Source organism: Ostrea edulis, chromosome 7, assembly GCF_947568905.1.
Source record: "Ostrea edulis chromosome 7, xbOstEdul1.1, whole genome shotgun sequence".
NCBI lineage: Eukaryota > Metazoa > Mollusca > Bivalvia > Ostreida > Ostreidae > Ostrea > Ostrea edulis.
This window is the reverse complement of record NC_079170.1, coordinates 2,460,919-2,486,860: the sequence shown is the minus strand read 5'-3', so window position 1 is coordinate 2,486,860 and position 25,942 is coordinate 2,460,919. Positions and strand designations below refer to the sequence as shown.

General features: G+C 37.2%; 1 protein-coding gene and 1 long non-coding RNA gene across 7 annotated transcripts; one reads left to right on the top strand and one right to left on the bottom strand.

Annotated features, from left to right (window-relative positions):
* Positions 1-2,565: 2,565 nt before the first annotated feature.
* On the top strand, positions 2,566-24,749 carry LOC130047644 (uncharacterized). Of its 6 annotated transcripts, none has more exons than XR_008796461.1 (11): positions 2,566-2,790; positions 2,945-3,193; positions 3,570-4,951; positions 5,583-5,729; positions 7,278-7,418; positions 8,181-8,323; positions 9,420-9,472; positions 16,398-16,500; positions 20,749-20,896; positions 21,443-21,942; positions 24,654-24,749. It is a non-coding gene; the product is annotated as an uncharacterized LOC130047644 (long non-coding RNA). The 6 variants fall into 6 exon arrangements; XR_008796460.1 differs by lacking the exon at positions 2,566-2,790 and having other exon boundaries at positions 2,862-3,193; positions 3,570-4,415; positions 4,831-4,951; positions 9,420-9,544; XR_008796463.1 differs by lacking the exon at positions 2,566-2,790 and having other exon boundaries at positions 2,881-3,193; positions 4,831-4,951; positions 9,420-9,544; positions 21,440-21,942.
* On the bottom strand, positions 20,908-23,576 carry LOC125655688 (uncharacterized). The gene is made up of 2 exons (XM_056143017.1): positions 23,357-23,576; positions 20,908-23,099 (listed from the first exon to the last, which is right to left on the bottom strand). The coding sequence occupies exon 2, from the start codon at positions 23,067-23,069 to the stop codon at positions 21,411-21,413; it is 1,659 nt and encodes a 552-aa protein (XP_055998992.1). The 5' UTR covers positions 23,070-23,099; positions 23,357-23,576; the 3' UTR covers positions 20,908-21,410.
* Positions 24,750-25,942: the final 1,193 nt, after the last annotated feature.

The following is a 25,942-nucleotide window of genomic DNA, read 5'->3' as shown; positions in this document are numbered from 1 at the left end:
TTTAATCCCAATAAAGGCCATTAATTATTGAAAGTAAATGATACAACTTGACTCTTTGAAGACACCCTATTGTGTATACACAGCTACCAACACATGACCCCATATCCTGTTACTGTAGCCTGTTTAACACCCCTTTGTGTATACACAACTACTGACAGAAGACCCTGTTTATTGAAACCCTATATAAACCTCCAATGACACCTCAGGCATTTGGTATTTTGCTATTTGTATACATGAAATATGTATGATTTGATGAAAAATATAAATTTCTTTGTGCTATATGGAATATAGTCAAATGTATATTAATGAGGGGGAAAAAAAGAAATAATGATACATAAATAAGTCAGTGATTTCAATGCATTGCTCTATAATAAAATGGTTTTTTAATAAGCAAACAATTTACCACTTTGTAACCACCATCATATTTATACAAATCAGGACATTAGCCATAAGAAAAATATGAATTTTTGAATCATTCATAGTTTCCATATGTTTCCAGCTCTAGCCACGTGAAGGCCTCCTTTCTGTAGAGCCATAATTTCTGTTTTTGAAATGAAAAATTTATAGCCAAAGGACCAAAACCATGAAGAGTAGAACATACAAAAAAATTATATCAAAAATAAATAAATTTTGTGATACTAACATTAACCAATTTCAGTTGTTGATAATTTGTTTTTCTACTGTGTGAAATAAAATTAGTGAAGCGTAATAACCAAAACCATAAAGAATGTAGTGGACAACAATGTAAATTACACAAAAAATCTATGGTATTTCATTAACAATACAATTTTTCTGTTTGTAAAAAAGAAAGTATTAAAGTGAAAGGACCAAAGCCATAAAAATGCACTAGATAAAAAAATGTAAATATTATATTTGTACAATAAAATTATCATAGAATTACAAACATTTAATGAAACAACTGAATTTCTTCCTAACCTACACAAGATCAAGCTGTATTCACTGGACACACCCGTCTGTCGGGGGAGGAATAAGCCTGAAAGTAACCCTACTCTAAGTTCTAACCTACATAATATCAAGCTGTATTCACTGGACACACCCGTCTGTCGGGGGAGGAATAAGCCTGAAAGTAACCCTACTCTAAGTTCTAACCTACATAATATCAAGCTGTATTCACTGGACACACCCGTCTGTCGGGGGAGGAATAAGCCTGAAAGTAACCCTACTCTAAGTTCTAACCTACATAATATCAAGCTGTATTCACTGGACACACCCGTCTGGCGGGGGAGGAATAAGCCTTAAAGGTAACCCTACTCTAAGTTCTAACCTACATATTCATTTTTTTTAATTATAATGTAGTAAATTTTGAGAACTTAGAGCAGGGTTACTTTCAGGCTTATTCCTACCCCGCCAGACAGGTGCGTCCACTGAATACAGCTTGATCTTGTGTAGGTTAGAACTTTGAGTAGGGTTACTTTCAGGCTTATTACTCACCCATTCCATTTGCATTTTGTTAATTTTAATGTTCATATGTTCTGGTCTTTAGCTGCATAACTTTTTTTATGCTAATATAATGTTACAAATGTTTTTTTTTTCAATTATGAATCTCATATGGTCTTTTAAAATTCTCTAAATATTTATTTTTTTGTTTTGTTGTAATGGCTTTTGTTGGCATCCTCTTTTTCCCAAACAAGGATATCGTAATGAAATATATAATCTTAATGATTTTTATATGAAACGGATTGTTTTATTTTTTAAAAAAATTATAATTATGTAATATTGAAATATTTTTTATAGTATTAAGTGTTTATATTCCTATCTCTTTTCATCTATTGATCTGTTCTTTTTATGGTCAAGGTCCTAAAATATTTCATTGCTTCATTTAAAAAACAAACTAAAGATGTTTCGTGTATTTTTAATTTTTGTCTCTCGTATTTATAGTTTTGGTCCTTTGGTTTTGATATTTTTATCTAACATGAGCAGAAAATGACATGCCAATGAAATTCTTGTTTGTAAATGTAAAACTAAAGATGTTTTAAATTTTTGTCTCTTATATTTTTGATAGTTTGGTTTCCTTTGGTTTCAATATTTTTTATTTAACATAAGCAAAAAATAAATTATAAATGTAAATTTACAGATGTTTTATGTGTTTTAAATTTTTGTATGTTGTGTTCTTCATGATTTTGGTCCTTTGGCTTTAAATTTTTCATTTCAAAAAAAAAGAAAGTATGGCTCTACAGAAAGGAGGCCTCCACGTGGCTAGGGCTGGGAACATATGGAAACTATGAATGTTTAAATAAATTTCAAATTCATGTTTTCCTTATGGCTAACTTCCTTATTTATATTAGTGTGTATGTGTGTGTATTTGTGTGTATTTGTCTTGCAAGAAAATTATTTAATCACTTAAATTACATACTCATGCCTGCCTTTGAGATTAAAAAGTGTTTGAAATAATTAAATACTGGTGTTAAATTCATGATATTTAATTTAAAAAAAATTAAAAATCCATTGAATTCATTTTGGTGACAAAATGACAGGTGATGGGGCATCAACTTATATTAAAAAAAAAAAAAAATACATATATTTGAATTTATAAACTTAGAAAAACCCACCATCATTTAAACTACATCATCGTCTTTAATTTGATCGGGCGTGGTATACCTTATAATACGTCACAAGCAATGGCGCCGGCAAATAGCGCCGGATGTATTGGATTTTTCTATGAATTGGCTGTATAACGGTAACGGTACCAATTCAGTGTACCATTTTTTCCAGATAACCATTTCTCAACCCATCTAAGAGGATATCCTGTGTATATTATCGCAGTATTGGGTATAGTGTACTTTTTTCTGGGTATAGCACTTTTTTGTGGGTATTGCACAGATTTCAGTAACCCCATTTTTCTGGTATTTGACTTCTTGATGCCTCTCATAAAGTTTGTACAATTTTTTCATTTGACAACTCTTTTACTTTTGTGGGATGACAGCACCTACCCCTGCACAGATACCCCGAATAGACCTGCCCGGACCATTATTAGAAGAGTGGACAGCATTGTGCACCTGACCGGAAAAGTCCCTCGGAAATGTTACATTGCGAGGCAGAGATCGTCGCAGGGTTCGATTAAAGCTCTCGACCTTCTGAGAGTTGCAGTTTTTGATCGTCTTGGCCAGGACAGCTGGAGACAATCTTCTTGAGATACAAGCATGGAGCAAGTTCTCATTCTCGGCCGAACAGGGTATTTTGAAATTGTCACTCAGATATGTACTTTTTCTTAACCAGTTACTTTTTAATCCCTCTTTGCACACCAGAGAGTGTTATCTGCATGATGCATGATCACCCATGTAGCAATGCACCATTGCAAGTTTAGCATATGAGAGCTTGTTTTTCATCTTTGCAGCATCCCTTGCAAATGCCTCATAGGTTTGATTTATCTTGGCTGTGCATCAGTCTAGTGTCTACTGCATCTAAGGCAAAATTATGCAAAGTTTTTATTCTTTCAGCCTTGTTTCTTCCAGGCATGACCTGTGCCTGTTTTTCGTCTCTCTTGATAGACTTTCTGATGCTTTCAGACAATGCCGAGTGTCGATATAATGAATTGGTTGTTTTTTCAGAAGCCCATCCTGATAGAGGGAATGCGCCGCTCGGGTCAGTGGTTACCTCCTGTACCTCGAGGCCAGTCTCACTGAGGAGTTCTGCCATTCCCTCCTTAGCCCAGGTGAACTCATCCCCTATGGTGTGATGCATTGGAAGGTTTGCCCCACATACCCCAGGACTACAACAGTGGTCAACAGTGGCCATGTTTGGAGCAAATTTTATTTTTTGTCACCACTTTAATTATTTGATGTTTTGTGGTGACATTCTCTGCAAAAGAATACACAGTTTGTGTCGCCAGCTGGAATGGTGTCTCACCCACCCTTGAGTACAGGGGGTTATTGTACATACCTTCGCTCTGAACAGAGATGGTATGTGGGGACTCATTTCCCCTGAGGGTGTTGATTTCCACCAGCTGGTGACACCTGTGACTCATATCCTCTTTATTAAGGTTGACAATTTTGGCCAGAACTTTGTTACTTGATTTTTGTAGGGACTTACGTGAAGGGGGAGGGGTGTTGGTTGAAAGTAGAATTTTCCTCAACCCATCATTTCCTAAAGGGGTTTGACTTAGGCCAACTTGTAAACCGTAGTTTACAGTGGCAGCCTTTCTCCCTGGGGATTTGGTCTCTACCTCCTCATACAAATTGTACAGGCCAGACAGGAACGGACACTCAGAGCATGTCATCCTCATCCGGGTGGCAAGGCCACGCCTCTCCTCAGTGTCTAGATCCCAAGTCAGGATACCCCGACAGTCTGGAATACCTTGCTGGTTTAGGCGGAACACCTTGTTAAACATGGCCGCTGTCTTGCCGAGATGTAGCAGCCTGTGCGAGTCCTGGTTTACCCTAAGAAGAGTCAGAGAAGTATTCATTTCTCTCATAAAAGGTTTGGAGTGCAAATAGTGTACAGGCAGTTACTTCCCTTAGATTTTGAGAATTATCATACAACACTTACAACTGATGTATTTTTTAATATAGTTGTTTAAATCTTCCAGATTGGTAATTAGTCAGATGCATGACTTATTAACTGCTTGTATCATGCCTTAGTTTACATATATCTGCATGTATTTACATTTAGCAGTAGATTTCATGAGAAACACTCTCTGGGGGGGGGGGGGGGGCTATATTTTTCATATTCTCTGATGTAACATATAACGAGGTGGTTCGTTTGCCAAAAATGTCTTGAAAATTTCATCGATGATCATTAAATTAATGAAACTTTTACTTACATGTATAGCATTTGAGCATTCCGGCACTCATTTCCACCTTCATTTTTCAGCTTCCTGAGCGTAACAAATGGTGGCACCCTGGCCGCGGGAGCATTTCCTGTTTTTCTGAAGCTGAAGGAGGGTCCTTCACTAACTGATCCATTTCAGGAGGCAGTCTTTCATATGGAGCAGGTACAATTTTTCTTTCACTCTCTGCATGCCCTTATTAGAAGGCACAGATTTGAATTTAAAGCCCTGGGTATTGCCCTTCTCAAACTTTGGCATGTTGGGATATTTTCAATTTTTCCAATTTCAAATTGCAGTATTTTTCAAATAATGGATGTTGTTCAGTGCAGTAGAGCCTGAGCTGTGATGATGTAGTAAAATGCTGGACTGACCCTTATCTAAGATCTTTGTAAACAGATAAGATGGGGAGGCACTGGTCATGTCCCCAATGTTCTTGTGTAAGGGGGAGGTTAAAGTTATCTCACCTACATCAGCAGCTGGGAGAACATATTAAGAACCACTAGATTTATTAGATTCCTACATGGTTTCTCTTTCTTGATCTTACAGAAAATTGTTACTCAGACTTCTTTGAAAAGACATTATTTGTCGAAATGCGCATCTGGTGCATCAAAATTGGTACCGTATAAGTTTTACATTTAGCAGTTTTTCTGACTTTTTGCAATTTGGGGGGTCCTCCTTAAAATCGGGGTAAAATCTACCCTTATAAAGAAATTGTCAATATGATGCCTTAAAATTATTTCATGCATAAGAAAAAAAACAGAATCGTGTAACTTTAATAACATTTTATTTATTACAGTCAAAAATCAGATCCAAATATCATCAGAATTGTCAGAGTCTTTCATTCCTGGTAATGTCAATGTCCATAGATGGTGCAGCTCATTCACATGGTGACAGATCTCATGACACAGAAATTTCAGAACTCAAATTTCCTACCTGTGCACAGGTAGGTTTGTATTGAGTTCTATGGGAAAATAATTGGTACTCTTTCCCCTGTACTTTCGATTTAATACCGGAAGTGAACATTTTAATTAACTTGTACAATGTTTCAGACTAAGTACATTAAGATGTCAGTGGTCTATTTTTTGGAAAGTAAGTTGGGAATTTTTAGTCTCAAAATTGGGAAAAATCAACAGTTTTTGGCATTGAGAATGGTACCGTTTATCGGTGCCAGTTATATAAGGGAAAAAATCGCTGGAGCTGCAAAGATATGAAAAGCTTGAGTGACCAGTAACGCCCATCAAGTCACTGTCATAAACCTGAAGAAGAATCGCAATTGTTATTAGTATATATAGAGAAATCAATATACATGTATCCGCATGAAGTGTACATTCAAATTTGTTCATATCATAACTCCTGAAGTCATGGTGAGGTCACAGAGGAAAACTGTTTTCTTCTAAGATAAATTTTCTATTTAGGAACCACAAATTTAAATTCATTTTACAAATAGATATGCAGGCATCATCTTGTACATTAAATTTGTGCACAACACAGCTCTTGGGTTCAAGATGGGGTCATAACACTGTAACTCAGATGATCATCTTCATGTGTAGATTACAGTTATTTCATGTTAAGATGACCCCTGGGGGAAGGAAGAGGTAAAAAAGAGTTCTAATTATTACGTATGATCAATCTAGACATTTTTAATGAAAATCAATTAAGGACCAAATGAATGCAATTCTTCAAAATTTTGTGTTCTAGCATCTTTATGGTTTGTAGAGTCATAGTTTGTTTACATCAACACCCTTGTAGAGTCGTAGTTTGTTTACATCACCACCCTTGTAGAGTCGTAGTTTGTTTACATCAACACACTTGTAGAGTCATAGTTTGTTTACATCACCACCCTTGCAGAGTCATAGTTTGTTTACATCACCACCCTTGTGGAGTCATAGTTTGTTTACATCACCACCCTTGTAGAGTCATAGTTTGTTTACATCACCACCCGTGTAGAGTCATAGTTTGTTTACATCTCCACCTTTGTAGAGTCATAGTTTGTTTACATCACCACCCTTGTAGGGTCATAGTTTGTTTACATCACCACCCTTGAGCCCAGGTAGGGAGGGTGCACTATTTTCACCTGTAGAATTCAGATGTGGGGCACAGCATCAAAAGTTAATCATGTGTACTCAAGTCTTGTAGATTCACAATGAAGTTTGTTTACAATACATCATGACCCCAGAGTAGGGGGGGGGGCACTATTTATGCCTGCGGGATTTCGCTGTGGGGCACAGTCCATTAAAACTGCATCATTTTGTGTAAAAATTAAAAATAGATTACTATCAAAGAATAAATTGAAAAACTAATGATTTGTATCTGAACAATTCGAATGATGCTCAGGGTGTCCACTTTTTTGGATGAACAATTAGAATGATGCTCGGGATATCTACATTTTTTTGTCTCGGGCTCGTGATCCTGTCTACATTATGACTTGCTTGTTTTTGAACTGAGATGTTGATGTGTTTTATTCGAATCATGTTGTTGATATTTTATCTAGGGTGGTGTCCACTAAGCTAATGGTGGGGATAGTAGCAGCTATCCTGCACACAGACATTGAATGGAGCTGTCTGATCCATTATCAGAAGAGTGGACAGCACTATGCGTCCGATCAGAGAAGTTTATCAAGAAGCATTACGAGGTACAGGGCTACATTATTTTAAATTATGTATACTTAATTCGTGGTCACTTGACCGGCTATCAACTTATTTTTTTTAGAATCCTCTGAGAACTTTTACTGCAGTTTTGGCCCAATGGATAGGAAAATGGTTGACTCAAATTGCATGACTGAATAAAATAAAACGCTTTCATTAAAAAAAAAGTTCTTAGATTTCAAACATTAATTGTTGAAACTTACTAACATATAGTATATATATTATACCTAATAACCATGTTAACTACTAGCAAATAATTAAGAAAGCCAAAAAAAATATTTTTAATATCTTAAAGAAATAAATCAAATCTTCTTGTGACACACTTTAAATGTTTAAAGGCAACTACATGTATTTAAAAATGAGTCTGAGGTTTTATTTGTCATATAAACTAACACTATACATATAGTCAACATCATCTTTGTTTTGTCATTGTCTTCATGTAAGTGACCATGTATTCAGCAATGTTCATTCTTTGTCAACATTTTAATTATTTTCATGCTTTGAGGTAACACTTCCATGGAAGGAGTACACAGTTTGTGTCGCTGGCTGCAAGAACGACTCACCCACCCTCGAGTACATAATGTGTACAGGGGGTTATTGTACATTGCATCACTCTAAACATGGATTACATGTAGGGACTTGGCTCCTGAGGGACGTGATATTTCCAGCTGGCAACATCTGTGACTCAATCATCTCAGCCTCATTTACATTCTCAATTTTGGCAATAACTTATCATTGAAATTTTTTAGGGACTTGTATGAATGGACAGAAGACATTTTCTTAATTCACCACTCCATCATTGCCTGGTGTTGAAGACTGAACACTTTATTGAAAATTGATAGGATGTAGCAATCAATGGGTGTCATCATTTGCCCTGAGAAGACTAAGAGAAGTATTCATATTTAATGTAAAAAGTTTTGATCATGTAAAGAGCATGCTGGCAAATTTTACAGTGATCTCCCTTAGACTATGTAAATTATAATACAGCACTTGTTAATGGTGTTATTTTACATATTAAATGTTGTTTGAATGTTGTAAATTTGGTTCATAGTGAAAGATATGAGTTATAGCTACATGCATTGTACTATATTATAGTACAGGAATGTCTGTATGTCCGTCTGTAGATGGGACGTATTATAGTACAGCAATGTCTGTATGTCTGTCTGTAGATGGGACGTATTATAGTACAGCAATGTCTGTATGTCTGTCTGTAGATGGGACGTATTATCGTACAGCAATGTCTGTATGTCTGTCTGTAGATGGGACGTATTATCGTACAGCAATGTCTGTATGTCTGTCTGTAGATGGGATATTACGATACAGCAATGTATCAGCCCTGTATGTCTGTCTGTAGATGGGACATATTTTGATACAGCAATGTCTGTATGCCCATTTGTAGATGGGACATATTATGGTACATCAATGTATGTATGTCTGTCTGTAGATGGGACGTATTATGGTACAGTTATGTCTGTATGTTCGGCTGTAGATGGGGCTTATTATGATACAGCAATGTCTGTATACCTGTCTGTTTTGATAATTTCTATAGGAGGGTCTACCATCTGAATGCTTTTTTATGATGTTTGAAAAGCCCTCTAATTTCTGGAAATTTTAGGGTCTGTAGGGAGCTGAGAGAAGTTCTCATTCCCAATGCCAAATATTCCATTATTTTCCCAATGGAAAGGTCCAGACCCTCAAAATGATGACCTTAAAAAACCTGAATGAAAATTGTAAAATCCATGACCCCTCTGTCAGAGTCAGGCTCAAAGACAGGTTCAATATAGGAAAATTGTTATTGACTTTCTAGTCTTAGTGTTACATATAACCAATGTTCAGGTTACCAATAAGGACAGTGAGTCTTCTGTTTAAAAGAGAACAAGCTCAGGTTTCCTTTCACAAAATTCAAAAGGATTTTAATTTGCTCAAACTTTCATTTACCTGTCTGATTTCTGGCCATTCCAACACTCATTGTCACTTTGGTTTTTCAGCTCCCTGGTCCTCATGAGATGGTGACACCCTGCAGTAGGAGCAGTTCTTACCGGTATCTCTTAAAAGAAGAGAGGTTTTCTTAGCATCTGATCCATTTCTGGAGACAAACTTTTGAATGGAGCTGGTAAAATTTCTATCTTTAGCTCTTTTGAGCCAAAGGCTCAAAGAGCTAATGCTATGGCCATTTGTGCGGTGGGCGGTGTGCGTAAACTTTTTAGAAAAAGGGCTATAACTCAAGAACCCGTTGGCCAATTTCTTTCAAATTTGGTACAGGGTATCATTGGCCCAAGGGCTTTCATACATACTAAATAAAGGGATGTGACCCTTTAACAAGGGGAGATAATCAGGAAAATACAAACAAAAGTAGTGGTTGCTAAAAAATCTTCTTCTCAAGAACCACAGGGCAGATTATCACCAAACTTACACATAAGGATCAGGATATGTTGTAGATTAAAAATTGTTCAAGGCATTACCCTGGGGCAAAGGGCGTGGTCTCAAGGTCTCTTCAAAGTTGACCTAAATTTAATTTTTTTTAAATTCCTTAAATCTTAGATATTTTAGCCATTATAAGGACTAGGATCATCAAATTTTGACAGTTGATGCATCTTAGGACCTTGTGTCAAGTTGTCTCAAAAGTAGGTCACGGTGACCTACTTTTTGAATTTTGCAGGTATTTATTTTAAAATTAATTTTGATGCATATCTTGGACACTTTGAAGCCTATGATCATCAAAACTTGTCAGTTGGTGGATCATGGGACCTTGAAATGCGTCAACTGAAAAATAGGTCACCGTGACCTACTTTCTGAATTTTATGGCTTATCATTTATAGATATATTTTAAGTTGTTATTTCAAATACCGAGAGGTTTAGAATCATCAAATCTTGTAAGTTGATGCATCTTGAGGCCTTGAAACATATTTATAAAAAAGTAGGTCACAGTGACCTACTTTTTGAATTTTGCAGATATTCAAATTTCACATTTTCAATTTTAGATGCATATTTTGGGCACTGTAAAACCTAGGATCATCAAACTTTGTCAGTTGATGCGTCTTCGTCTTCGGTTTGTGTCGACCAAAAAGTAGGTCACCGTGACCTACTTTTGGTATTTGACAGCTAAATTACTATATTTCAGACACTATTTGACCTACAATTATCAAACTTTGACAGTTGATGTATCTTGAGTCAACGGAGTGTGTCGACCAAAAAGTAGGTCACCTTGACCTACTTTTGGAATTTGACGGCTATATTTATATATTCAGATACTATTTGACCTACAGTCATCAAACTTTGTCAGTTGATGGGTCTTGCATGTTCGAAGGGTTTCGACCAAAAAGTAGGTCAACTTGACCTACTTTTGGAATTGGACACCTATATTTATATATTTCAGATACTATTTGACCTACAGTCATCAAACTTTGTCAGTTGATGCGTCTTGCATGTTCAAAGGATGTTGACCAAAAAGTAGGTCACCTTGACCTACTTTTGGAATTGGACGGCTATATTTATATAATTCAGATACTATTTGACCTACAGTCATCAAACGTTGTCAGTTGTTTGGTCTTGCATGTTTGAAGGGTGTTGACGAAAAAGTAGGTCACCTTGACCTACTTTTGGAATTTGACGGCTATATTTATATATTTCAGATACTATTTGACCTACAGTCATCAAACTTTGTCAGTTGATGGGTCTTGCATGTTCGGAGTTCGATGACCAAAAAGTAGGTCACCATGACCTACGATTGGAATTTGACAGCTATATTTCAATATTCAGATACTAATTGGCTTAAAATCATCAAACTTTGTCAGTTGATATTTCTTGGGTTCTCAAAATGTGTAAACCAAAAAGTAGGTCACATTGACCTACTTTTTTTGAATTCTTAGGATTTAACTAAAGATTTAGAATACTAAGAGGCTAAGAATAGAAATGGTGGGGTTGTACAATTTATCAGAAGAGCGATTCTAGGCCCTTGGGCCTCTTGTTTTAACTCATCTGAGCTATAAGCTCTAGTGGACTTTTCTGATCACCAGTTCTCTGTTGTACATCTGTTTGTCCGTTTGTCTGTAAACTTATTTTTGAACTTATCTACAATCACAGAGCCCAATTTCAACCAAACTTAGTACTGTTAAAGGATTAAAAATCGTTTAAATGAAGGGACTCCCACCTTCAAGGATTAGATAATCAACAAATGAAAAAAGATAGGATGGGGTCATTTATGTATCGTCTTCAGAACTACAGAGGTAGAAATAACGAAACCTCTTTAAGTCTTGTGAAACCCTCCTTGAATATATTATTAACTTTTCAGCTCACCTCAGCTCAAAGCTCAAGTGAGCTTTTCTGATCACCGGTATTCTGGCGTCCGTCCGTCTGTAAACTGTTAACATTTTTTACTTTTTCTCAAAAACCACTGGGCCAATTTCAACCAAAGTTAGCACAAAGCATCCGTAGGTAAAGTGAATTCTAAAGTGTTGAAATAAAGGGCCAGGCCACCTTCCAAGAGGAGATAATCAAGAAAAGGTAAAAATAGAGTAGGGTCATTAAAAAATCTTCTTCTCAAGAACCACTGGGTCACAAAAGCTGAGATATATAGATCAGCTTTATTAGGTAGAGCAGATTCTAAATTGTTAAAATCCTGGCCCCCGGGGGTCGGATGCGGCCACAATAAGGGATCAAAGTTTTACATACAAATATATAGGAAATATCCTTAAAAATCTTCTCCAGAACCACTGAGCCACAAAAGCTGAGATTTGTATGAAAGGTTCCTGATATAGTGCAGATTCTAAATTGTTAAAATCCTGGTCACCGTGGGTCGGATGGGGCCACAATAGGGGATCAAAGTTTTACATACATATATATAGGGAAAATCTTTAAAAATCTTCTTCTCAAGAACCACTGAGCCACAAAAGCTGAGATTTATATGAAAGCTTCCTGATATAGTTCAGATTCTAAATTGTTAAAATCCTGGCCCCCGGGGGTCGGATGGGGCTACAATAGGGGATCAAAGTTTTACATACATATATATAGGGAAAATCTTTAAAAATCTTCTTCTCAAGAACCAAAGAGCCACAAAAGCTGAGATTTATATGAAAACTTCCTGATATAGTGCAAATTCTTAATTGTTAAAATCGTGGTCCCTGGGGGTTGGATGGGGCCACAATAGGGGATCAAAGTTTTACATACAAATATATAGGAAAAATCTTCTCAAGAACCACTGAGCCAGAAAAGCTGATATTTACATGAAAGCTTTCTTACATAGTGCAGATTCAAGTTTGTTAAAATCGTGGTCCCCGGGGGTCGGATGGGGCCACAAGGGGATCAAAGTTTAACATACAAATATATATATTCCTTCAAGAACCACTGAGCCAGAAAAACTGAGATTTATATGAAAGCTTCCTGATATAATGCAGATTCAAGTTCGTTCAAATCATGGCCCCTGGTGGTAGGATGGGGCCACAAGGGGGGATAAAAGTTTTACATACAAATATATAGGAAAAATCTTCTCAAGAATCATTGGACCAAAGAAATTCACATTTAAATGCAAGCTTTCTGACATAGTGTAGATTCAAGTTTGCAAAATCCATGGCCTAGGGTAGGTTGGGGCCATACTATGGATTAAGGTTTTACATGCAAATATATATGGAAAGTTTTCTTATATGGACCAATGTGACTCAGGTGAGTGATGTGGTCCACCCATGGGCCTCTTGTTAATTCTTACTCCAGGGGATAGAATAAGACCATCGGTGCCTGGCAAGGGCAAACACAACAGTCCAATGACCCCAATTATGGTAAAACGGTGGGGATATTCTGAAATTTATTGGGCTGAAAATTATGTACATTAGATCCATTTTTAGCTCACCAGAGCCGAAGGCTTAAGTGAACTTTTCTGACCGAAATTTGTACGTTGTCCGCTGTTTTGAGGGTCATCATAAACTTTTCACATTTTCATCTTCTTCAGCACCAGTAGGCCAATTTCAACAAAAGGTGGCACAAAGCATTCTTGGGTGAAGGGGATTCAATTTTGTACAAATGAAGGACCATGCCCCTTTCCAAGGGAACTCAATAGGGAAATAGTGAAAATACATTGACGATTTATGAAAATTTTCTTGTCTAGAACCACTCGAGCAATTTCACCATGGCATAAAGCATCCTTGGGGAAAGGGAATTCAGGTTTGTTTCAAATGAAGGGCCCTGTTCCCTTCAAAGGGGAGACAATTACAAAAAAATAGGGTGGGTCTTTTTAAAATCTGTTTTTAAGAACCACTGGGCCAGAAGAGCTGGTATTTACATGAAAGCTTCCTGACATAGTCCACTTTTAAATTTGTTAAAACCATGACCCCCGTTGAGGCCACATTAGGGGTTCAAACTTTTACATGCGAATATATAGGTAAAATCTTTGAACAACCTCTTCTCAAAAACCACTGTGCCAGGAAAGTACAAATTTACATGAAAGCTTCCTGACATAGTGCAGATTCAAGTTTGTTCAAATCCTGGGCCCCGGGGGTAGGATAGGGCCATAATAGAGGGTCAAAGTTTTACATACAAATGTAGTGTTACCATGTTATATCACCAGCTATTGCCGTCCACATATGACACAATGTGTAAAAATAATTGCTTTGCTTTACTTCTTTAAACTTTGCTAAAAAATGCATATTCTGCTCTTGTGCATTTGTAAAACACGTAAGTATATCTACAATAGTTTCATTTCTGTCATGGTAGGTTCTACGCTAACTGAGTGGGTTGAGCAGGTTGTCAAACACACATGCAATGACTGCAACTTTTTTCTGGGACACAGAAATATGATGTCACACAAATAAATACACACAAAAGTCGCATGATACACAAAATGTACAGCAGTTGATAGCAAATCCCATCGAATAGAGATTTAGTTTAGTGTGCACATGAACATTGGTGGAAGTTTGCAGCCGATAGTAGTTTCGTTTCTCATTGTTCATGCGTAGGCAAAACTACTGGACAATTTTAAATGAGTATGTTCAAGTTATTACTGTATAAGTAGGATTTTTGGGAGTTAAGTTTTAGTCCAAAACTCTATGTCCGACTTATAGGCACGTCCTAAGAAGATTGGTATTTTTCTGGGCGGCGTAATGTAGTGGTTTTTTAAAACAACTCCGACAATTATCATGAATAATAAAATTGAATTACGAACCCGATTTAATATTGAAATATTCATATGTATACTGGCTGAAATATATTTCATAAAAGATTGAATATTGTTAACAGATAGTTTATATCATCATTCTTGACTCTTAAAAAAATATATTGTTAATACAATAAATTTTACCTGAATCCCACAATAACGGTTTTCGCGAGGCGTGTGCCACTAAGTAAACACGGTGTCAGGTACTGGAAATTAGGAGACCATAATTGCTTAGGTAAATCATTGCCCATCATAGATCAAGGGTTGCATTTAAACCCCAAACAGATAAGGCTTGGATATTGAGCACCTCATAATTATTAATTTCTCAATATAGTTTTTGAAACATAAGTAAAAACACTAGAGCATTGACTTGAAATTGTCAACCGATTCTGATAAAAATTTGTACCGACTTATAGGCGAGTATATACGGTATTGCAGTTACCAATACTTACCTGTTTTCATGCCACATACTAAATTTAGTTTCACTCTGATTCAGCGGAGCAGACCAACTATGTATAATTAGGGCTTCTGATCCTTGGTCGTTGGCATTGTCGTCGGGTATTTAGAAAGGCAGTTTGACCTTTTGTACCTAAAAACAGGTGGCGATAGGCGAGGTTGGCGTTATATAGAATTTTTAGCGTCTATGGAAATCCATTGTATACATTTCGATGGCAGTATGTGGTGATGGCGATATAATGACGGGCGATATACCGAGGTAACTAGGTATGGGGAAAATCTTTAAAAATCGTCTTTTGAAAAATCGCTGGACCAAAAAAGTTTACATTTACCCGAAAGCTTCATGACATAGTGCAAATTCAAGTTTGTTAAAATGATTGCCCCCATTCATGGGAAGGATGGGTTCACAATAATGGATCTAAGTTTTATAAACAAATATATAGGGAAACTCTTTAAATATCTTCTAAAGAACCATTGGCCCTTTACATTTACACGAAAGCTTCCTGAGATAGTGCAGATTCAAGTTTGAAAAATTCATCGACCCTGGAGGTAGGATGGGGGCACAATAGGAATCAAAGTGTTACATGTTATTATATAGGAAAAATCTTTAAATATGGGCCAAGGTGACTCAGTTGAGCAGTGTGGCCCATGGACCTGTTGTAAACGTTTTGTTGTTGACACCAGGTACACTAATTCACCAACACATAATGTTTTCTATTGATTTTTCATCAATCCTTTATTCTTAAATTCTGAGTTGAATCTGCCCTTAAGTAAAAATTGTTAATATGATGCCATAAAATGTATGGAGAAATAGGAATAAGTAACAATGGACTTTTAAGACTCTTTATTCATATATGTACAGGGTTTAGGTATTAAACATATTTACAAATACTGAACTTTACATTGGGAGTTGAGGGGGTGGTGAACTATTTTCTGAACTTTACGTTGGGGGTGAGCGAGTGGTGAACTATTTTCTGAATTGAACGTTGAGGGGTTGGAAAACTGCTTTCTGAACTTTATGTAGTGAGGTGACAGCTAGGGATTAGAACTATTCTATGAACTTTATGTTGAGACGTGGGGGGATGGAGAACTATTTTCTGAACTTTACGTTGAGATATGAGGGTATAGAGAACTATTTTCTAAAATTTATGTTGGGAGGTGAGGGTGTGAGAAACTTTTCATTGATGTCGCATAGGACTTGATGTATACAGAGGTTAGATATTGTGTTATGAATATTTTTAAATTGAGGTTTGTTCTACTTTGGTACATTCAGAATGCTTACATGGATTTTTTGTAGACATTCATGTTCTAATAGTGTGAAGAAGTCATTTTGGTTACCAAATCCTTAATGTTGAAATAAATTTTACAGGGTAGCAGTTACTCGAGATGTCTGACTGATTGACGAGGATAATTGTCCTGCGCCTGACATTCTGGTAGGACTTGGATAGCTCTATCACTGTAGAAAATGTCAGGTTTGTTTATGAAATTATTCAAAATGTTCCGTTTTTATGCCTCATTCATGCTGTGACTGGGGCATGTAGTGTTAACTCTTTTTAGCTCACATGAGCTGAAAGCTAAAGTGAGCTATTCTGATGAATTATTGTCCAGCATCAGTCTATTCGTCTCTTCCTTAACTTTCTTTCAACATTTTCGACTTCTTCTCAAGCATGTACCACAGCTCTAATATCAGCCAAACTTGCCTCAAATGGGTAAAATGGAGTCACAATGGGTGATCAAAGTTTACATGGTGATGCATAGGATAAAGCATTAAAAATTCTCAGGGAACAAAAGGGTCATAATAGAAATCATATTGATATGCAAGCATTCATTCCCAGGCAGTACAGATTCAAGTTTGTTCAAATTAAGGTTGCTAGGGGTAAGGTGAGGCCACTATAGGGAATCAGAGTTTTACATAGGAATGTATAGGAAATATCTTTAATAATCTTACATCAGGGTCATGAATACTTTGATATACAATTATCCCCAGGTAATGTAGTTTAAAGTTTCTCCCAATCTTTGCTTCTGGAGGTAGGATGGGGCCACGATAAGGGATCTAAGTTTTAAAGGGAGATATATAGGATACATATTTAACAATCTTCTTAAGAAAAACAGGGTCATGATTACTATATGTTAATGTGCAAGCATTTCCGGGAAGAGCAAATTCAAATTTGTTCAAATTTTTGCCCCTGGGGATAGGGTGAGATCACAATAGGGAATCAAAGTGTTACATAGGGATTATAGGAAAGGCGTAGATAACGAACAGTGATCAATCTCATAACTCCTATAAGTAATACAAAATAGATAGTTGGGCAAACACGGACCCTTGGACACACCAGGGATGGTATCAGATGCCTAGAAGGGGTAAGCATCCCCTGTCGACCAGTCATATTGGCCGTGAGCCTGATGTCCTGATCTTGTAAACAGAGTTATCTGTAGTCAAAATCAGTGTGCCAAGAACGGACTAACAATCGGTATGAAACACGTCAGACAGCATAGGGAATATCTTTATAACTCTGACAGCAGGGTTATGAATACTCGTACTAATATACAAGCATCCCAAGGTATTAAAATTGAAGTATTTTCAAATCATTGTTATATCGGGAGGGGGGGGGGGGGGGTTGATGGGGTCATAATGGATGATCAAAGTTTAAGTGTACAAAACCAAATCATCCGGAATTGATAGGGTTCTTTATGCTGACTCAGAAATCTTGAATCACGTGATTTAAAATGAAAGCAAATTTGTTGTGTAGAAGCCTGTTTAATAGAAGTTGTTTTTATGAAAAACAAATAACTCCCCAGCTCCCCAAATTGGAGTTGCATCAAATGAAACCTCCTTTTATGTACAGCATGGTATGAAGGAGCAAGCATGGGCAGGAACAAAGACATAATGAACTCCGATAAGCCATATAGGAGGAGATATGTACACAAACTAGTTTACACTCTCCACCCCTCAGATCCACTATAACTTTGTACAAAAATAATACTTCTCCCCCGGGAAGAGGGAAGACATAAATACCCCTTAAAGGATCCAGACTTACTTTTCAAGTATGGGATTATTTTTTGTTGTAGGACAGCTTAATTTTCCATGAATATTTGTAGACATAGCTGTTTGCTATAGAAAATGCAATGGACTAGATTGGAAGTCAAACCCAGGGTCCCAGAATATCTAGTCAGGTGCTATTAGAAACTCTAGTCAAGTGCTCTCAGAATCTCTAGTCCGGTGTTTTCAAAATCTCTAGTCAGGTGCTCTCAGAATCTCTGGTCAGATGCTCTCAGAATCTCTAGTCAGGTGCTCTCAAAATCTCTGGTCCGTTGCTCTCAGAATCTCTAGTTAGATGCTCTCAGAATATCTGGTCCGGTGCTCTCAGAATCTATAGTCAGGTGCTCTCAGAATCTCTAGTCAGGTGCTCTCAGAATCTATAGTCAGGTGCGCATCCAACTGAGTAACATGGAACCAGCCTCGGGCCAAGTTAAAATGTCATGCTTAAAAGTACTAGTAATTCATCAGTCACAAATACAAGAGCCTCATAGGCAACAATGCTCACCTGAATCAAGGTAAACCCTCTTATTCTGCTGTTGGGATCTTGAAAAAGATTTGTTTTCAACCTTTATTTCAACGTAAAAAAAATTAACCCCATATTGTGATCCCAACATAGCCCAAAATGAGCACTACATAACCTTGATACAAGGTCAAAGGTCATGGTATGAGATGAAAGGTTTTCCCACAAGGAATCTGTATATGAAGTATTAAAGACCTCCCTAAATATTTAAGGAAATATTGCCTTAAATAAGATTTTCTACAAGTAGGTCAAGATCAAGGTTAAGGTTACAAGGTCAACAACTTTGGTAGGAAAGGATTGATTGAATATTGTTAAACGTCCCTCTTGAGAATATCTCACTGGTATGGAGACGTCACCACTGCCGATGAAGGGCTGCAGAATTTAGGCCTATGCTTGGTGCTTTTGGCCTTTGAGCAAGGAGGGGTCTTTGTCGTGCCACACCTGCTGTGACAGGGGACCTCGGTTTTTGCGGTCTCATCCGAAGGACCGCCCCATTTAGTCGCCTTCTACGTCAAGCAAGGGGTACTGAGGACCTATTCTAACCCGGATCCCCACGGGATCGGTAGGAAAGGAAAGGCCTCGTCCTTTATTGTGACAAGGTAGGAAAGGAACGGCCTTGTCACAATATCATCTTATCAAAGGGTCTTGTCATAACGTATTTCATATACAAAATATGAAAACGCCAGCTTAAATAGTTCCAAAGATATGATCTTGATGAGGTTTTCTTAAAAGTTGGTCAAACTCTGAAGTCACAAGTTTAAAAACTTTGATACGTAAACATGTTTTGTCACAAGAAGCAGATATGAAAAATGAAAGACCTATCACTCACAATTCAAAAGTGATGAGCAGCAAGGTTCAAGTTTCAGCTCAAGTTTTGAAAGATAAGTCAAACTTTAAGGTCAAGACTGCAAAGTCAAAGAAAATGGTGTAAGATGTAAGGTTCTGTCATAAGGAATCTATATATAAAATCCAAACGCTGTATTGAAATAGTTCAGGAGATACTGCTTGAGTTTGATATTCTTAATAAAAAGTCAAACTCTAATTACAGTTAAGGTCACAGGGTTAAAAACTATTAGGAAGGTCTTGTTGTATAGAATACCGATATATGAAATATGAGAGCCATATGACCCACAATTCAAAAGTTAGTACACATTTAGCAATAATAAAGTAAGGGGCAGACATACAGGACAGGACAATATGCCCCCCTCCCCGGATATAGTCGCAAGATAATGAACACTTAAATCCGCACACCTGCTACACTTGAAAATGATTTGTTTAAGTGAATTACCTGCAATATCTGAACGTGTTTACATATTAACATGACCCTGCTGTTGTTGAGATGAAGAATTTCAAAAACGTGTCCCTAAATATCCCCGTATAAAACTTGTGTCCATTATTGCCCCCCCCCCCCCCCCCCCCCCGAGGACAACATCTTGAACAAACTTGAATCTGTACTACCTGGGCATGCTTTCATATTGATGTGATTAATTATGACCTTCTAGTCTTGTGAAGATTTTTCCTCTCTATCTCCATGTAAAACTTTGATCTCCTGATGACGTCCTACCCCACTCCAGGCAGACCATGGTTCTAACAAACTTGTATCTATGATACATATCAGGAAACTTTTACATCAATCTCAATTTTTCTGGCCCAGCGGTTCTTGAGAAGATTTTTAAATGACCCCACCCTATTTTTCCCTTTTCTTGATTATTTCCCCTTTGATCCTTCATTTGAACAAACTTGAATTCCCAGAGAAGATCATAATGCGAAAAGTTAATAACAACAGACAAATTGTAATGGGAACAGTTCCCTTTGTACTGTGGATATCAGCGTGGATATCTCAGAGGTTAGAGCACCTGACTATTACATATGTGATACTGGGGTCTCGGGTTTGATTCCTAATCAGTCAAACCATTGATATCAATCTGGATAGTTCAGTGGTTAGAGCACCTGACTAGTAATACAGGGGTCTCGGGTCCAATCCCTGGTCCTTTCATATCGTGGGAACGAAGGCCTTGGATTCGATCCCCATTGTGACACCAGTTCAGCCATATCGTCTTTTCCTTCCCATTACATTGACATCTATTTAAACATGTAAATATATCACAAACTATCCCTGACAATTCAGTTTGATATGATTACACTTTGTTTATTTTGTAGGACGGTGGAGATTTAGATAAGTGGTGTGATGTTATTGATGGTAAACAGAAGACTGTGACCTTGAATCTGAAGATCTGTGATGAAGACCGGACGTTTGGGGTCACTCTCTGTTACAGTACTACAAATCTAAGTACTCAGTAGTAATAATGTAAGACTGAACTCTGTATCATGTTTATCTAATATATACATTGTAAAATCAAACACATATTGAATTAATTCACAAACAAAATAATGTTCTGTTAAACTCACAAACACAAGTACATGTTACACATCACAAACAGGGAACTGTAATTAACACAGGGCTGTAATTAACACAGGGCTGTAATTAACACAGAACTGTAATTAACACAGAACCCTAATGTACACAGGGCTGTAATTAACACAGGGCTGTAATTAACACAGGGCTGTAATTAACACAGGGCTGTAATTAACACAGAACTGTAATTAACACAGAACCCTAATGTACACAGGGCTGTAATTAACACAGGGCTGTATTTTACACAGGATTGTAATTAACATAGGGTTGTTATGTACACAGGACTGTAATTAACAAACAGATGTAATTAACACGGTGGTGTAATTTACTCTGTGATTAGACATGTAATTAACACTGTGTTGGTAGATGTAATTAACACTGTAGAGCTGTGTAATTAACACTATGATTATAGATATTGGATTTTCTTCACTTTAGCAGTGTGACACTCAGCCACAAAGAGGTTGTCTCTGATGTCCACACATAAACCCCATGGAGTGACTAAATGACAGTGAATGTAACGGAGGAACTGTCCGTCCTGATCTAGGATGTGGATACGGTCATTGTAAGGGTCTGCTGTCAGGATGTGACTCTGGCTGTCTGTAGTGATGCCGACTGGATAAAATGATTGCTCGGTATTAGAGGGATGACCAGTGTATCTAAATCGGAGTTTTCCTGACTGATTGACCACCACTACTGCACTAGCTGACCGGTCAGCCACACAGATATCCAGGTTCTTCTTCTCACTGAGGTATTTATTACCACCAGATGAGTAGAGAGGACGACCCTGATCATCAAACTGAATGCTTTGTTTCTCTGTGGAGCCGGAGTAACGCACGACTTTGGATTGTTTGTAATCATCACTGATCATGGTAACCAGGAGGTCGTTACCCGCGGTACAGCAGACAGAGAGAGGTCTCCACCCCTGTAGTGTGATCACGGTCTGTATCTGTTTATTCTTAATTAAGTTCACGGTGTTATTACTAGAGTCAGTATAAACAAGATCTCCGTCCCGTGTCACTGCTATGTCCTCTGGTGTGTTCCCTGACTTGGTTTGTATTGATGTCAGTAGTTTACTCTGGAGGTTGAGCAGCTTCATGGTGTCGTTATTCCCGCGTGTCCAGACTTGATCTTCACTCAGACAGCTAACACTGACTAGTTGTCTATACCCAGTGTCTATGGCGACGGTGACGCGCGGCTCATCAAGCAGTGGTTTGACTGGAGGAGACGATACAGCTTCTGCTGACTTCATTGTGTCGCCATGTTCTGTGTTAATGGATAATGGCGGCAGAGAACCAAACATTTCATTGAGCTGATCTTTGTTTATTTTCTGAGGAGAGAAACTCGGTAATGTAACTCGGACTTTAGGCGGTAATGTTCTAAATTGGGAATTCCTAGATTTATAAGTAGAGGTTAAGGAGACGTCATTTAATTTTAGGATTGATTTCAAGTCGGACATGATCTGTTTGAGTTCCGCCATTTTCTGTGTGATTTCTTCTGTATTTTTATTTAGTGCGTCCAGATGTTTAGTTTTCATCTCCGCAATGGCGGATTTCCGTCGGTTGACAATGGCGGTAATCTCCTGGTGTAGGATTTCTCCTTGTTGGTCAGCAATTGTGGTCAGTTTCCCGTATTTCGTTTCTAACTCGGCTTTTTCAGTTTGCACATCGGAGGCCATTTCTTCATATCGCGGGTAAATTCTTGTCTCGAGTTCTTTTAGATCTTTTTGTAAACTTTCTGTTTTAGCGCTGAGTTTTTCCAAAATATCTGACATATCGTGACCTTTGTGTTTACCTGAGGAGACGCAGGTAATACAGACAGGAATGTTACATTCCTCGCAGTGAAGTTCGCAGTGTTTTTCGGGGTGTTTCGGACATTTTGGGTAGTTAGGGGTAACTTTTCTCTGTAAAAACGGCACGACATTGTGTCTTTTAGACGAGTCTGAGAGATGCTTTACTGCACAGTTAACACAGAGATTTATATTACAAAGTTCACAATGACTCTGTAGGGGAACAGTTGCACAGAGGTCACACAGTAGGACTTCCTGAGCACTGCGCCGGGGATGCATTTCTGATGGCGGGATCACACGAAAAGTTTACTGTCAATAAAAAAAGAATCTTAATTAGAGACGTTGACAGGTCAAAACAATTGAGAAGCTAGAATTATAGCATGATATGTAACACTGTGGTCATTAAATTTGATATTTCAAATGAAATTTTATGAACTTAGTAACGAAGTGAGCAGATCGATTCCGTTGATCACAGGTTAAGTGATCAGATCTATCTCATTAATCACAGAAATATCGATACTACTAACACTACAATGTCAGAATGCGTATATATAATTTTGTCTCACCTTAAAATCCAACATGGCCTCCCTGTTCTTTCGACCTTCCGTCTAGTCCTGAGAATTAAATACCTGTGCGGCGTGTCAGCCTGTATACACTATCTACGTGTTATCGATTGTCTAAATAGTTTTAAAACTTGTTTTGACCTGAATCACGTTGGGTAGCTGTGTCAACATTTCCGTCAGAAGATAGAATTTCCTTTCATAAAAAATAAAATGCAATCAAATATGTATACAATGAATAACTGCTTTCTTTAATTATACTTATTGTAATTACGCCCCGTGCACACAAATAATATTGCGTTTAAGGTACAAAAGAAAAATTTGCAAGGTCAACTTGACGACACTGGGGAGGAGAGGGGGGGTGTCATTCAGTGGGTCCCCGTTTGACTCGTAACAGTGAGGGTTCTTTATTTTGACAACGCCCACCATGACACGGGACCTCTGTTTCCATCGTCATATCTGAAGACCTGTGGCTTATAGTTCTACATTACAGGGCGCTTTGTAAAGGGCCATTAACTACATTTGTGAAATACTTTACTCATGCACGGTAAATTGCGATATTAACTTTTTTATGTATATTTTACTTCAAAGCATAAAAAATAAAACATGCATATATTTATGAACATATTAAGGGACAAGAATAAAAGTTCAGTGTTTAACAGCTTCTTATGTTAATGTTTATTTTATGCTCTTCTTGATAGTACATTATATATATTTAGTAGTTAAAGTTTTGAATTGAATTCATGTATCAAAAGATGACCCCCCTCTCCTCCATTTAATGTTTAGGCCGTTTTAGTTGATGAATCAATTAAGGATTTGGCAGGCGGGATTATTATTATTATTTTTTTTTTTTTTTTTTGAGGAATTAATTTTTATTTTATTTTTACTATTTCCCCTCCGATCTGCCCCCGCCCGCCCCCCCCCCCCCCCCCCCCCGCCCCCCCCCCCCCCCCTCACTGTGAAAAAAATGACATGTGCCTATTTAATGAAATTCAACGTTTCTCCACCTTTAAGCACACAACCTCACATCTCAAATCTTTTATTAGTACATGTAATTGTTTGTAAGGGTATGGAATCGTTATCTCACCAGAGGGAGCGTTATGCAAGCTATATTTTCCTGACAGACATTTACAATAAATCGCTCACCTGTGTACAGATAAAGGACATGTAAATTACCCGTATTTTAACGTCCAGGAGAAGCTTGCGTAATGTGCTCTCTGGTGAGAGAATGCCATGAAATACGTTACACATTATTTTGTATATCAATGTACATGTTGTTAACATATTTTGTTTTCTATTGTAGAATGAGTTGAGTGGGAAAATGAGCCTCCAGATGTATATGTACATGTGTATATTATAATTAAACTTCTGTTGCACTCGCGCATGCGAGGTTACTCTACATTACGTGTTCGAGTTTTATTTCCTGAATATTTTAGTTTTTGTTGAAATAGTAAAATACAGCAAAAATTTTAAAAAAAAATTCTTCCAGTGATTTATTGAAGAAAAATCACAATATAATGCTTGTTATTGTATTTTGGAGGTTTATATATAATAGTCAGCGAAACAAACGATCCTCCGAAACCGACACGTACAATATCACACCCATCTCTCGGAAAACAGGATGATCGGGATAATGCTTTATAAATTAAAAACCAAAAAAGTTTACAATCCTAAACCGGACATATTTTGTGGAAATGTCTGTTGTGTGTAAAATCATTATAGGATTGAATATATAAATTATTTTGTTCATGGAGAAATGAATATAAAAACCGAATCGCTAACTTTGTTTTAAAAGAGTTTGCAATTCGGTTTTTACATTCGTTTCTCCACGAAGAAAACAATTTATATGTTAAATGCTTGTAATTCAATTGCAAATTAAAAAAATGTCTGTTTCCGTGAAATGTATTAACAACAGAGTCGAAATAGAAAAAGCTGCAGATCCGCGGAGTAATTTACACGCATGTCGGCCGCCAGCAGAAATCAACAGCAATTGCAGTTTTCTCTGCTTTACTGCAAGGTACACAGTTTGGGACATGCGTATATTAAAAAAAAAAAGAATTGTCGATCAGCCTCAAATTAGGGGCCGAAGGAACGCTTCCCGTCTGTTGGTTGAAGTAGACAGATTCATAGAGTGGGTGCCTGACACACTTATTAAATTTCTCACTATCACTTAATAGATTATCATTATTATTAGCCGAGACTATATTGGACAAAGTTTTGCTCATCGCGAGTTTTGGATAATTTGTGCATTCCCTTGAATAACTTTACAGTGAGCCCTCTTTCCGATTACCATAATACTCGCCGCTCCAATGAGCAGATAGCGCCGTTAAAATTTTTCTCAAATTTTGGTTTTTAAGTCGGTTCGCGAATTTATCAACGGCGTGCGGATTCATCGTGTATCACAAACTTTATGTATATTCTTACACCGACAGCAAATTAATCCCGCGCACAAAGATCTTCAAAAATTGTTCATTTGCTTTTTGAACAGCTTCATTAAGTTTTAAAGACAAATCATGCATGTATGTTGACATTCTTATAACAATGTAATTTAAATGAGTCCCCTCAATACGTTTAAAGAAACTAAAGATAGTG